General features: G+C 47.9%; 1 protein-coding gene across 4 annotated transcripts in view; it reads right to left on the bottom strand.

The window, feature by feature from the left end:
• RBM19 (RNA binding motif protein 19) overlaps positions 1-15,636 on the bottom strand; it is a 234,456-nt gene that overhangs the window by 107,032 nt on the left and 111,788 nt on the right. For all 4 annotated transcript variants that reach the window (XM_072600362.1, XM_072600361.1, XM_072600364.1 and 1 more), the window contains exon 22: positions 5,088-5,193. In XM_072600362.1, the coding sequence (XP_072456463.1) occupies positions 5,088-5,193 (106 nt within the window). The remainder of the gene's footprint in view (positions 1-5,087; positions 5,194-15,636) is intronic.

Genomic DNA, 15,636 nt, shown 5'->3' with positions numbered 1-15,636 from the left:
TGGGAAGGGACCACTGGAAGCTTTGACTAGAGAAGGCTTCCAAAGGACATGATGGAAACAAAAGGACAGGAAGAGAAAAGTCACTAATTATCTGTGTGCCCCTAGACACACCTTGGCCTCAGTTTCCTGATTTGTAAAATGAAGTGCTGGATAAGATGGCCTGAGACCATTTCTAGCTTCAAAACTATCTATTTGTGGACTTGGAGATTTAAAGGATCTTAAATGGTCAATCCCTTCATTTTACAGATAAGGAAACTGAGGCCTGGAGGCCCAGTGACTCATCCAAATTTTTAACAAAAGTCAGAAAACCAGGAATCATTGCCTGGAGGGCAGAGGCACCGGCTGAAAGGGCACTACTTGATGGGGATTTAAAGCAATGCCAGCTAGGCTGTGGACCTGCTGCACTACATGAATGGGAACATGAAGGGCTTCCTGGTACACTGGAGAGAATGCTGAACCTGGAGTCAAGGGAAACTTCAGAGCTCCTGGGCCAAGCACTTCACCCACGACTCAGTGTCCTCATTTGTAAAATGGGGACAATGACCCATAGAACACAAGGTGATGGTTCAGGTCAGAAGAGATTATGTACATCTATTGACAACCAGCTCTCCAGCAAAAAGGAAGGAGCACGCAATGGGGCAGGAGGCACACTGGGCCAGGAGTCAGGACCCTAGTGCAGTGCGGGAGGCTGACCAGATAATCCCCATGATTCTTTTCAGATCTCATTCTAGGGCATCACAGTTGGTGGAAAGAGTTCTAGATCTGAAGTGAGACAAAGGATCTGGCTTTGAATTCTGGCCCAGTGATGTAGTTAACCTGTGTGATCTCTGGGCTTCCATTTCCCTGTCTTTAAAGTGAGGTAGTTAGCCTACATTACATCAAGGAATGCCCTAAGCTCTTATATTCACCTCCTCTTCTCTTCCTCATTTCTTTTTTCTTTCCCTGACTATGCCTTAGCCTTGACAGTGCCTTTCTCACTACTTAGCTCAGGGAGACGGAGGGACGGGGGGACGGGAGGCATGGAACAAGAGAGGGACTCTGAGCCACAGTATTTGCCAAGCACTGATGTCTCATCTTACTCAATTGCATGTTGATCAATTGATGCAGAAGACAGCAACCAAGAAACTCCTTTTGGAGAGAACAGAAAAGCAGGCCATTGGAGGACAAGCTTGGTAGGGGATGCAAACGGGTACAAAGGAGAATTTCTCATGGTCCTAGTTTGGGCCAAGTCCTTGACCCCAAATACCATCCATGCAAGGAGAACAGGCTAGGGAGTCACTTTCCAGAACAGCTTAGGGAAACTGCCTCGGGGAGGTGATGATTTCTGGAGTTCTCTGGCAGAGAGGGGTATCTATGGAATGCCTTCTGCTGACAGAAGAAGAGCTTTGTTGCTTCTGAGCCCAATGTCTCCGCAGTCTAATGCTGCCTCTTCACATCCATTCCTGCCCTAGCGCTAACTAGATATTTACAATATTCAGAGTTCTATTCAACAACATGCAGTGTGCGCTTTTCTACGGGTCATCGCAGAGCGGTAAATGTTCCACTCAGAAGACAATCAAGTTCTTCAGACAGACTCAGGGAAGGAGAGAGAAAAAGCAACAGAGGCTTCCAGGGGAGGAAAAAGAGCAAACGAATCTTTCCAGGAGTGAGGCACTCACCGTGGGTCCTCACTCTATGGAAGACTGGCTTGTTCAGGCATGCTGTACAAAGGAAGCCAATCCCAACGCAAGCAGATCTGGCCCTAGAGTGAAGAGATATTGCCGTGATGGCATGTAAGGAGCTACCACATCTAGCGAATGTTGAGAGAGGGCACGTGGTGACCCTCTCCCTCAGGGGCTACAGACAGGACTGAAATCTCCTCTTCAACAGCTTTTGTTCCTTGTGGAACTTAGAGACATGGGTGGGGACGAGTGGATGGGGCCAGGTGGGTGGCCACTCCCATAAAACCAATGGAGTAAATCTTTGTGATGGCAGAATACTGGGCTCAGGAAATAATGTTCGTAGGATCACCTCCAAATGAGAATAAAGGACCTGAACACTATGGAAATTCCCCGAGATTCCTTAATGAAAGCTAGGAAAGGCTCCCCTGACTTTTTCAGATTGAGACCCTACTTTCTCAGCAAAGATCAGAAGTGACACTTCAATTCACTTAAGCTTTCAAAAAGTGGGAAGCTGGAGACATTAAGCAGAATAGTCAACAAGTCTTTTGCCCCTTAAACATGGTTTGAGGCATCTTTGGGGCTAATTTCTTTCAGCCTTCCCACCTGAAAAGTGAGCAGTTTCCCCACAGACTTACCTACTCAGTAGTAAGTACAGTGAGTTAAATGGATGAATCTTCCCTGTCCCTTCTCCCAAGCAAGGGCAGGTATCAGGCGATTCAGGAATGAAGAGGACAGCAGTCCAACCCCGCTCTGCCCCAATCACAGAGGAATTCTATGATCAGCTCTGGGCAGTTCATTTGTAGGAAGGCCTCTCTTTCCTTTGGACAATTTCAACAGCATCTTAACTGTTGTCCCCAACTGCCCAATCTTTTCCTTCTCAAATTCATCCTACACACAGCGACAAAACTCACTTTCCCAAGGCCTGGCCTGGATCATCTCATCCCTCTGCTCCCTGCTGCCTCTGGGAGGAAACACCACCTCCTTAGCTTGACCTCATTTTGAGCCCTTCATGGCTTGGCTCTAGCTTCAAGTCACATGACTGTCTACACTCTCTACATTTCAGCCTACTGGCTGACCTGCCTCCTCTTAGCACCATTTCAAGGCTCAGCTCTCATGCCCCATATTGGAGGAGGCCTTTTCAGATCCTTCCTCAATTTCTTTTGCTCTCCCTCCTCAAATTTTGTATTTGTGAGACATCCCTTGGGCAGAGTGTAAGATCTGTAGGGACAGGGACTTGGTTTGATTGTGTCTGACTATCCCTAATCCTTAGTCCTGTGCCTCACACATGCAGCTTTAATAGGCTTTTGTGGAATTGAGAGGCTGTCCAGGAGTATCCAGAAGAAGATGGAGGCCAGTGAGAGTCCACCCTGTATGAGGACCTGCTGAATGAGCATGGAATGTTTGGCCCAGAGAAGAGGATTCAGTGGGGATAGTAAAGCAGCATTTGAAGGGCTGTCACGTAGAGGGGGTGGGCACTACTTCTTCAAACAAAGACTGCAAAGCCCCATGGGATGAGCCACACTTGATGGTCACTGAGGCCTCTTCCAACTCTTATCATTCTGTGATCTAATTTGACCCACATCTATTGTAGGTACATCTACTGCAATGAAGGTAATGGGGAAATAAAGATGGAATAATCACCTAATATTCTTGTAGAATTAATGAGTGGCTGAGGGGGCATCTGAACAACTTCTAGAGCAAGGCTCGGGCCTCCCTGGCCACAGCTGGCCCATGAAGTGGTCGTCCTGCAGAAAGCCCTCCCTGATGCTCACTGATGTCAGCAGGGGCCAAGGGAAGGTCTCATGACAAGAAGGAACAGGAACAGATGTCTGGGTGAACACTGGGAAAATGTCAACAATACAAGCCCTTGAATTTCAGTTGCTGAGCCACAAGTGAGGAAGACAAAGGCTACTGGAAAGACTCGATGAGGGTTCCATGCTGACATCCTTGCCAGGTCAGCCTACAAAGGCGGCAGATGGGTCCCGGAGCTAGCTCCCACTGCTTTGCACAGCTGGGCCAGTGGGGAGGAGCTGGCTCTTGGGAGCCCCTCTTGCCAGAGGGCTGCTGAGTCACCTCTCTGAGAGAAAAGAGAATGTCTTTTTTAGAAATGCAGAATGTCAGGGCTGGAAGGGACCTTGGGGAACAGACTATGAGAAGGAAGAGGGGACCTTGCACATAGAATGTCATGGCTGAAAGAGGCCTTGAAACATAAAATATCACCGCTAGGAAGACCTTTGCAGAGCAGAATGTCAGACCCTGGAGGGTACTTGGACATCATCAACTCCCAGCCCCTCATCCTTTCACTGTGGAGAACACAGGTGCCCAGCAGTGGGGCAGTTTGCCCAAGGTCATACTCCTTATCAGAACCTGGGCCTCCCGACATCTCATGGCCTCCTCATTCCTTGTGGAACACCGAGCTGGGGCACGAGGTGCTGGAAGGGAGTGGTCAGTAAACACTTGGTTCCTTTTCCGACCAATGGAAAACCATGCAGCAGCTCAGACAGCTGTTCACCCCCAAAGCCGCTGCTGAGCCAGATGTTCATCTGCTACCCAAGGCAAGGAAGGAGCTGTGGCTGATGAAGCCAAGCAAGAATTCAAGCAGACTGGCTCACTCTAAGGCGAAAGAGGGGCAGTGGCTCTGGCTATCCAGAGGCTCCTGGAGTTGATCTTCTCAAAGGCACATGGACACAGACACTTGTAGTGGGTATGTACACATACCACACATCAAAGCACTAGTTTGACCTCCTGGGGCCCAGTTTTGATAGATGTACTGGCACTGCAGGATTCACAGAGGTCAGCAAGAGAAAGGGGGTGGGTCAGAAATAGCCTCTCCTAAAGGGCCAGCCTTATTCCTTTCCAGCTTTAGTCTGGTTTGGTCCCGCCAGCCCGAGAGGAAAGAAGTAGGAGCAGTGGGGCAGATGTTGCCAGGAAGCAGATTGAGGAGTGGCGCTGGGAGAAATGTCCTATCAATGAGGACCAGACATGAAGGAAGGTCTCACCTCAGGTAACAGGGAGACTTCACATTTTTTGCAGAGCACAGAAATCCTCAATAATACTGCGAAGCACAGATAATATCAGATATGCTGACCTCACCATGCTGGGGAATACTGCCAAACAGATTGGCTTGCAAGTCTTGGTTTCTAATACCATCTCCACCAATGACTTGGGTGGGCCTGCAAAAGTCATTCATGCCAGAATATCTCGATCTTGGTTCTCACATGTAAAATAGGAAACTGCTACATCTCCATCCCATCTACAGCTTATGTGGAAATTGACCCCGTCATGCTAGGAAACATGTGTCTAGGAGGCCATGCTTTCTTTTCAAATGGCCCATGTGAACAGCATCTCTTGGAGATTAATAAAACCCCTTTAAATGAAAAAAAAAATGGAGGGATTTGGAGGAGGGGAATGTTGCCATGATCTCACCTTGGCATCCTGTTTGGTTAAGAAATCCACAAAGCCAAAGCCTCGGTGGGGGCCTGTCCCTGTCATCTTCTTTGGCAAACGGACTGTCTTCAGCTCCCCGAAGGTGCTAGGAACACAAAACAACACCCAGGAGTTTAAGAAGCAAAGAACTCAAAGGGGAAAGGGAGGGAGGGAGGGAGAGAGGAAAAGAGGAAGAGAGCGAGGGACCTTGGTTCTCCTGAGCTAATCCCCCTAAGTTACCTGCAGCCACACGGCACATGGTTTCTCCATGGGCCCATGCTGTGGGGGTAAATAGTCCTTTATCCCTCCCTCAGTGCCCAGGGCCTGGAGGACAAGCAGTGGATGATGAGGGAGTCCTGTCAGTTCATCTGACAAGCAGGAAGCTAACTCTGCTGCCAACCTGGCCTTTCCCTCCTCCACTGTGCTAAATACACATTAGCGCACCCGGCTCTCTGAGCACACTCTAGCTCAGAAGGCACCGGCACTGCTGGGCTGGCAGCATCTCATCTGCACACTGGGTCTAGGTCGGAGGCAATTCTGCCATGGGTTCTGGGAGCTTGTATTTAAATCAGCTTCTCTGGACATGGCCTGCATGGCCCCTGTTTAGTGAGGAGTGATGGGGCTTTGTTTCCCTTGCAAAGGGAAAGAGGTGGGGATGCAGCACTTGGGATATGGAGGCAGCTCCTTGAAAAACGGCCCACCTGTCGAACCCCAGGCATCCTTCCCACCCTGTGTTTTCCTGTTAGGGCCCTGAAGCCAAAGCCAGTTACAAAACTCCAGAGAGCAGAGGGGCTTAGCTGGAACCGGATGGAATCAAACAGGTAAACACGGCCACTGACCCCTCCCTTCCCCATCTCCAGAAATTCCAGGACAAAAGGCCTATTATTTTTTGTTGCCCAAGACCCTCCTCTTCTTTGCCTTCTCTCTCTTCCCTACCCACTCCCCTTTGATGTCCATTTATCAGACATACACACACACACACACACACACACACACACACACACACACACACAAATTGCAGGCAATAAATATTTAACGTACATGGCATCTGAGGGGATTTGTTATTTTATTTGAAAATCTACACACACTCATCTGTGTGTACATGCAGACACACACACACACGCGCACGCACACACACACACACACACACACACACACACAAGTCAGAGATGCTGCAGGGCCAAAGAGCGATTGGGAATAAACACAGTAAAGGCCATAAATGCTCTCATGAAATGATATAAGCTAAATCCAGAGAGTTAACCCAGTGTACTGCCAGCATGACCAGGCATCTATCTACCCAATTTCCTAAGGCAGTATGGTGTGTAAATGTAGCATTATGAATCCTCAAAATGAATCTGCACGTCTCCTCTGAGCTTTCCCCACTGCCCTCCTTTCCATTCCCCCACCCCCGTAGCCCTTCTCTCGGCTTCTTTGGAAGCGTCCCCAGGAGAGAGAAGGAGGGCTAGGGATGCAGCCTGCCTAGCTGTCCCAGCTGTGGCTTTATCTGGGGTGCTGGTGGGGAGCCGGTCATGGGCTTGGGGGAAGATGGAGGGTCAGGGTGGTGGGAGAGTTGGATGGGGTGGGGATCTAAACAGGGGGTCAAGCGGATGCAAGCTGCCAGGGCCTCCAATACTGGCTTTATTCTGCCACCTAATGGCCAGTTCTGCCCACAGCAGAGAGACGAGCCTGCCTCTCTCTTCTGTTGCCAGCCCCCTCCCGTCCCCCGTCTGGTGCTGCATTCTTACAGGGGATGTGGGTGGGTGGAGGGGGAGCCCCAAGGCTCTCAAAGAGCCTCCGTAAGCAGGTTCAAGCAAATAATAGCCCCCCATCCCACCCCAAATGGTCTTCCTTCGCCCTTCTGATAATTAACAATGTCACAGCCATGGTGCACCTAAAGACAGAAGTGTGGTCGTGATGATGGGCTCCAATTAATGCAGTACCTTTTGCTTTAAGGACTCAGAGCATTTACATATTCCATGAAGGTCACTCTCAATCATGTGGGGATGGCTTATCCATCGTGGTGAGTATTGAGGGAGGGTTCTCCTAATCACAGACTGAGAACTGGGGAGACCTCGAGACATCTGTCTAACCTTCCCTCATTGGACAGAAGGTGAAACTGAGGCTCAAGGAGATGTAGGGACTTAGCCAAGATCACACTAGCAGTAAGGAGCTAAGCCCTAGCATCCTTCCCACAGAGCCTGCCCGGGCCTGCCCCCACTGCCATGGGGCTGGACAGGGTGGCCAGCAGCAAGAATTCAACTGCGCTGCTGAAATGAATCAAAGTTGCTAAAAACAAAATACCTCCCAAACTTGGCCTACTCAATCCCCTCGACCTCTTCTCCCTCCATTATAGCTCATTATCATTATATCACAGCCTAGTAGCATTTGCATAACATTTGTTGGTTCGCAAAGTACACGTATTTTGATTTGTCCTCACCACAGCCCTGAGAGATTGGGGCTATTGTTATTATTATCCCCATTTTACAGATGAAGAAACTGAGGCAGATAAAGATGAAGTGACTTGCCCAAGGTCACACAGCTAGTACGTGTCTGAGTTTGGATCTGAACTCAGGTCTTCCTGACTCCAGTGCCTGTGAGTGCACATCAAATTTGTGATGTCAGTGCACAAGTTAACTCAGTGTTTGTGGACTTGGCCTTCCATGCTATAACTTGCAGTTCTCATTTGAGTGAAAATTTCCACTTCTCACAAGCAGATTTCCTTCCAATCCGGGCCAGCATCTGGTAGGCTGGTCCAAGCTTGCACGTCTTTGCATGTCTGCATAAAGGGGGGTGCCTGTCGGTTAATTTCATATTCGATCCAGCACACAGCAGGCAGCTGGTATGCCATGCATGGTAAGTAGGTGAGGGTCCAGAGGACAGCAATGAAAATAATTATGAGGTTGGAAAGAAGTATGCTGAAGAGTCTCAAGGAACTGGGATTATTTCCCCTGAAGAAGGGGAACTGGAGAAAGTTAGTGGGTCTGTTGATGAATGATGATGGGCAGATTGGGGGGAAGAACTTCAGAGTCTAGAAACAGGAGACTGGGGGTCTCTTGCCCTTGCACAGTGAGCTACATGACTGCAGACAAATCCCTTCCCTTCTCTAGGTCTGTTTGCTCATCTGTCAACTGAGGGGCTTGGATGAGATCACCTCTGTGTTTGTTTCCAGTCTTGGTTCCCTTCTAGGGACAGGATTCAGGAGCCTGGTAAAGTCACTCATGTTGTCCTTCCTACCAAGAGCAGGACTAGAGGGAAAAGGCTGAAATAAAGAGCCCCTGGGAGAATGGAAATGCCATCTTAGGCAAGAACTTCCCACCTTAGGGTTGGTGGACACTTGAATATGTGTCCACAGCAACTAGAAACGAGAGGCTCCCCCTCATTGTTAGGACTGTCTCCTTCCTTAAATTATACTGCATTTCCCTAGCTATGTACAAGCTGCAGTCATCCCCTTGTTCCCAAACCCTGACCAGAACAGAAATTCCCAGAGGGTGGGTACTGTTGGGGTTTTTACCCTGTTGTTCCAACAATCTGGTCTTACATACCCCGCATTACCTGGTGGCGCAGTGACCAGAGAACGCTGGGTCTGGAGCCAGGAGGACTTGAATTCCAATCTAGCTATGTACCCCTTGGTAAGTCAACTCCTACGCCTCAGTGTCCTCATCGGCAAAAGGGGGATGACAACAGTACCTGCCCTCCCGGGTTGTTAAGCACTTGCTTAGCCCAGTGTGTGGCACATGGTAGGAGCTCTAGCTATCATCACTGCCACTATTATTACTGTTATTGTTAAACCCACACCTCAGGCCTGGGCAGGGGAACAAATCAATTCACTGATCTTTGCAGCTTCTGCCCTCGGGTCCAATCCAGCAGATTGGGGATTGACTGTGCATCTCCTGGCTGGGCCCAGACACATCAGCATCACATCTAGTCCAGCCAGCCCCCAAAACAAAGGTCCCTTCCCCATCACCGCCCCAGTTGGGGCAGTGCCTCCTCTAGTAGAATAGAAGCTCTTGGAGAGATGTTTTCCTTTTAAATCTGTTTCCCTAGCACTCAGCACATTATCTGGCACATAGTAGGGGCTCAATATATGATTTTTTCCATATGTTCCAGCATTTACTAAACACCTATCACAAGCTTGGTCACAGGGATACAAAACCAGAACGGATTTAAATAGTGGTTTTCCTCTCTGCCTCCCTCAGCCCCACCATGCCATCTCTCTCCTCCTGACTCTGCTCAGACTGTCCCAGGCTGGGGATGCACTTTCTCCTTACCTCTTCCTCTTAGACTCCCTAGATACCTTCAAGGCTTGGTTCAGGCACCACCTCCCATGGGAAATCCACTCTTCCTGGGTATCCTATTTATCAGTGATCTCTTCCCATGGAAAAAGCACTGGAGTCAGTGATGTTAGGTTCAGATATAGGCTCTGCCTCTTACTACCCTTGTGATCTTGGGCAAATCCCTTCACCTCTGGGTCTCAGTTTTCTCATCTGAAAAATGGGGGAGGAACTGGAGTAGATGGCCTTAAAGGTCCCTTGCAGCTCTTCTGTCCCTCATAAACTATCCTGTGCTTACTTATCAGTGTCCACAGACAAATACAGATTTAGAGCTGCTGGGGATCTTGAGGCTGCTGGGTCTACCCCCTCATCATGTAGATGAAGAGATGTAACATGGCTTGCCCAAGAATGCAGTTAGTAGATGGCTGAGACAGAATTCAAATCCAGACCTTCCTGACTCCAAGCCCACCATGCCATTTGGTGCTGCTACCACAGAACACATACTCCTTGAAGGCAAAGACTATGTCTTCTTAGAACCAGAGCACACTTTGAGGTTCTTAATGTTTATTGGACTAAATTGGGCTGAATCTGACACTTTCAAGGACCTCCCCTCCTCAATGGAATGCCTCTGGGCTAGCTACCCACTTGCCTCAGTTTCCCCACCTGAAAAAAGGGACAACAGAACACAATAGTAACTATTTTCAAAGGAACCCCAAGTGAGAATTAAAAATTAAAAGGGGGATGAGGTTGGTGAGAGAAATCGATGAAGTACCCTGAACTCCTTGGAGATAAACGATACATATATACTATCCATGATTACGGGTCTTATCTGACAGAAAGGTCTATGAAACAGTTAGAGTAGCACTGAAGGGCTTTGAAGGAAGCTCACTATGAACTGCATCACCTTGAGAATGGAGACTGTCATTTGGGGGAGAGCCTGAGAAGGGAGAGACGGTAAGTAAAATAACAGGGAGGCCGCAGACTCCCATCAGAGGCTCAGGCTTCTCTGCCCAGGGAAGGAGAGACGCACACTCCCTACTGTGTAGATAATAGAAACCACAAAATAGCAATTACTGTATCAGAAACTGTGAATAAAGAGGACATACTGGGCCTTTAAACATGCCCCCTTTTCCCTCCCCCACCATGCTCACACTTCAGTAACAAACTCACACCTCACTTTTCCAATTATTTCATTCACCTCCAGTTCACCAATTACTCCTTCAACCTCCCCCCCCAAGATCATGATTTGTTGTGAATTTGTGGGTTTTCAACAACAGGATTGTTTTCGCATTTGTAATTTATTTCGAGGTGTGTGGTGGCTGCAGAGGTGGTGGTGATGCAGAGGGTTGTGGAAGGTGCTGAGGGGGGAAGGGGGAGGGCTGTCAATCGGCAAACCAATTATGCCCAGACCCTCCAGTCAACAACTCCAAGGTATGCAAATCATGTTTGCACACAGGCCAGGAATGCAAAAACAATTCTTGGGATGTAACTGCTGAATGGGGATTTCCTTACTTCATGCAAATTGTGGGCTAGCAAATTGGACTGGCATCGAGGGAGAGTTGGAGCCTACCTGCCTGGGGTTTTGGACTCTGTTCCTGGAAAGGGAGGAATTGCTGCTGCACAAATCCTCTTCTCTCTTTATGCCGAGAGCTGAGTTCCTGGGAAGTTAAGGGTGAGGGAGGACGAGAGGCAGATAGCTGTCTGTCTCTGCGGCAGGACAAGACGACGGGCCCTCTGTGGTGCTGGGGAGGAGGTGCTCAGTTGTCAGCAGGCCCTCCAGAGAGCACGCCAGCACCAAGGTGCTTGACCTGTATCTTCTCCAGGACCCCGATCTCCTGACTCCTACCCTCCCACTCTGACACCTCCAAGGCATCCCATGGGACAAGGTGTACTGGTGTGACCCAAACTTCCCCCTGCACACAAATGGACACAGAGGAGGGAGGAACATCAGTACCAAGGCAGGAAGACCTGGAGCCAGAGCATCAGTGAGGTCTCTAGTGGAGGGGAAGCTTTCTTGAATGAGAACTGAAGGCTCATCCCCTTTCCCTGATGGTGCCTGCAGTATCCAAAGGAAGAAATAAATTGCAAATAATTGAGGCCAACCCACTAATTTGACAGATGAGGAAATAGGAGTGGGCAAGGGAAAGGGGCTGAGGATCCTTGCAGCAGCTTTCCTCTTCAGGGATGGGTTAGGACCAGGGAGGCCTAAGGAATGGCCCCTTCCAATGACCACATCCCATCTGACATGGTCCCCATCACCTGAAGCTGCTGGATCTTCACACACTCTCACAGGCCCATGTGACTTTTATTGTCAAAGGTCATTCTTTCTGAAAACTCAACAGTTTGGGATGGCTTCTCCTTTCCTCTGAATCTCCTGGTCTTTTCTTCCTCCCTACCCCTAACTAGCCTTGAGGCTGACATGGTGAAGCACTGGCATTCCATGGAAAATTTAAATATTTGCCCTGTGGCCCATAAAGCTTACACTGTCAATGACTGGAGCTGTGGAAAATGAAGGCCATCATTTTATTAGAGGGTGTGTGTGGGTGTGTGTGTGTGTGTGTGTGTGTGTGTGTGTGTGTGTGTGTGCGTTTGTGTGTGTGTGTGTGTCTGTGTGCAGCTGGAGAAAAGAGACAGTGAGGTTATTTCATTTAGCCCTGAGAGGTATGCAGGGCAAGATTATGTCCATTTCAGGAATGGGCAAGTGGAGACTGAGATCGGATCCTAAGTCCCCACTGTCACATGGTCAGTAGTTAGGACCTCAGATAAGGAAGGACCCCCAGCAGCCACTCAGTCACCTCTACTTGAACCAAAACCCCCTCTAGAGCACAGCCATAGGTGGATTCTCAGCTTCTGTCTAAAGACTTCCAGTGAGAGCAAGCCACCGACCTACAAAGGGAACCCACTTAAAATGTGAGAATCTTTCAAAAACAGACGTGCCACTAATTAACTACATTTCTGGCCCTACCACTGCCTCTGAAAGCAGAGGATCTGAGTTCAAATTCAGCCTCTGATGCTAACGACCTTGTGGGCTCTCTTCTGTGGCTACAGAATGAAGGCAAGTCCTATGAGGCCCTTCCTTTGCTATTGATTAGGTGTTGGTTTGACAGACATTAATTTTTTATGTTTTTTAAACACAGCTGCCAAAGTGGGAAGGTATTTTTAGTTCAGGGTTTCAGTGTTCTTTCCTTGTCAACATATGAAAGAATCCCTACAAGGCGAGGTCTCTGCCCTCAAGGACTCCATCACGTAGCTGGAGAGAGATCGCACACACGTATGACCCTCCCTCACAAAGATTCTGGGAGAGTCACACACACGTATGATCCTCTCTCACAAAGATTCTGGGAGAGTCACACAACAGACACAAGCACTTCTGTTAGACTTGCCTAAAGGCCAGAAAACAAAGTAAACACTAGAACTCAGGTCTTCTGCCTTTTTTCCTATCCCTTGAATTGACAAACATAGATCGAGATCCAGAAGAGACTTTTCAGGCCATTGAGTCCATCTCCTTCATTTTACAGATGAAGAAACAGAGGCAGATCTCATGTGATCTTCACAATTACCCCAGGAGGTAAGTAATATTATTATTCCCCTTTTATAGAGGAAGAAACTGAGGCAGAAAGAGGTTAAATGACTTGCCCAGGCTCACACAGAGACTTAGCCTGAGGCAGGATTTGCACTCAGCACTTAACCAATTCCAACTCCACAACAATTATCAGCCAGGTGCTGGGGATACAAAAGCATGAAACGGGCTCTGCCTTCAAGGAGCTTAGGTTCTAGCCAATCACAGGGAAAGATGCTCTAGGAGAGCCATCCCTGCTGATTACACAGACATGAAAACAGATCTAGCTTAGAAACCAAACCAACAACTGTGAAAGATGTCTTAGAAAGAATTCCCCTTCACCTACCTTCCCAACCTCACTACTCCCTTTTCTTGGAGAACAACAGCTAGAGATACGGAAGCCTTGGGCCAGGTGACAAGCAACCGCATCTCCACCAACCCATGGTGAGGAGGAGGTGCTCTAGCTAAACAGATCCTTCAAGATGACTAGAAATCTTCTGGGCCCTCTTGCTGTAAATCCTATGGAAATGCAGTGAACCAGAGGGAGGATATAAAGCTTCCATATATTACTAAAACCAGTTTTGGGAAAAGTTGAAATACATAATTTTTTTTAGCACTCTTTACAGAGATTACAAAAAAATATTAGTTAGTAATAAAAAAGTAAAAATATATCATGCATATCTTGATTTGCTCATAATAAGAGTAATGTCTGAAATATTTAGAGATGAGAAGGCCTGGGAAATAGCTGCAAAGATAAAGGAAGAAAAAGTATAATTTTTTTTTGTGGCCATTCCCTCCTTCCTCCATCTTTAACACACACCCCCTCCCCCCCAACACACACACAACAACACATATGCAGAAAAGAAGCTTTGGGCAGGACAGGCAACAGGATGACCATGGGAACATCAGACCAGACACCTGGCTAGCTAAAGCTGAGCTGAAAGAACTGGGAGTGTTTAGCCTGGAGAAGACAATTCAAGGTGGGCAGAGCATGAATATAGTCCCTGAATGTTTAAAGGGCTTCCCTGTGGAAGGCTTGGGATGTGATGTGGAGGCAGATTAAAGCTAGGCATCAGGAACAATCAGATCTGTCCAAAAGTGGCCTGGGATGCTAGAGGAGAGTGGGGGAGGTTGTGAGTTCCCTGTTCCCTACTGTCTTTAACTAGTGACTGTAATAGTCATGTGTTGATAGGACCCCTGAGGCTCCTTTCAATCCTAACTCTATGGAAGGATGTAGAAGGAAAATCAGTTCATGTCCCTCTTTTCTTTTCTTTTCTTTTTTTTTTTTTTTTTAACTCCTGGAGGAGTTATGTCTACTTCTGGCAATGAAGGAGGGCAAGAAAACAATTGAAGGGGGCTGAGTCAACAGGGTTTTATTGGAAAATGAGTTCTCCAACTTTCCTGGAGTAAACACAGATGTCTTTACCAGCTAACTCTGCTAATGAGCTATGGAGGTCAAGCAACAGCTTGGACACGGAGAAGGATCCAGGTGTAAAAGATGGACAGTGCCAGCACTTTCTCATACACTAAAGTAAGTAGAAGGAAGCCTCCAACACACTGGCCACCTATGCTCAATGGAGGACTTGGGAAGGAGTCACAGAATTCAGCATTGGAGGGACTTCAGAGACCATCCTGACAATTTGACCAGAACAGAAACCCCCTGTACAACACAACCGGCAGGAGGTCATCTGGCCTGAAGACCCCTACTAAGCAGTGAAGGTAGGGGACAAGTAGGACAGGGCAGGGGTAGCTCATTCCATTATGGGATAATTTTAATAGCTGGACCTAAGTCTTGTCTAAATCAGCCCCTGCTCCCAGTCATGCTCTTTAGAGTCAAGAAGAAAGATGAAAGAAGACTGATCTGTGTAATTGGAGACAGCCCCCCATAATTGAGATCATGCGTCCTTTAAATATGGAAGTTAGACCTTTCCAACTACAGTGGTTATCATCTAGTTGGAGTCTCAGATTCTGATAGGGAACCAAAACCCAGTGCCATCTTGATAGTCCACAATGGGACAAAGCAATCAATCAATCTCAGGTGGCACATTCACTCCTGTATCTTGACAAGTTGTTTAGAATGAACAAAAGGCCACTGGGCAAAGGACTAGGCCATGTCTATGTTTTAGAATAGCAGACCTTCAGGCTTACAGAATATAAGCTCTTTGAGAGCAGGTGGGGATTGTTTTTCTGCATCCTTACCAGAGTAGGCATAGAATCAATGTGTGCTGATAGATAAGTTGCTTTAGGCAGTATTAGCCAGTAAATTATTGCATGCAGTGGGGGTCAGTGGGTATCACAAGGCTCATGCCCTGTGATGTGACCAAAATATACTAGCAACAATTCACATTTCCATGGCATTTTAGGGTTTCTGAAGAGCTTCCCCCATACCCCACAACTGCCCTTTGAAGTTGGCCAGGCTCATTACCCTAATTTTGGAGGTGATATGACTTGCCCTGGCCCTCAAATGAGGATCTTGATGGGACAATGAGTGCAAAAGCACTCTAAAAATTTTAAAGAATTATATCAATATGAGTTGTTGTTTTTATATGTCAGTGAGGTGGTGTAGTGGGTAGAGCACTGGACCTGGCCTTGGGAAGACCTGAGTTCAAATCTTGTCTCAGGTATGTCATCAGACCAAGTTATTTAATGTCTCTTAGCCTCAGTTTCCTCATCTGTAAAATGGGGACATCTACAAAACAGCACCCTTCTCAAAGGGTTG

The sequence above is a fragment of the Notamacropus eugenii genome, chromosome 4 (genome assembly GCF_028372415.1).
Source record: "Notamacropus eugenii isolate mMacEug1 chromosome 4, mMacEug1.pri_v2, whole genome shotgun sequence".
Taxonomy (NCBI): Eukaryota; Metazoa; Chordata; class Mammalia; order Diprotodontia; family Macropodidae; genus Notamacropus; species Notamacropus eugenii.
Note: the sequence above shows the minus strand (reverse complement) of the source record. Positions and strands in the feature narration are given on the sequence as shown.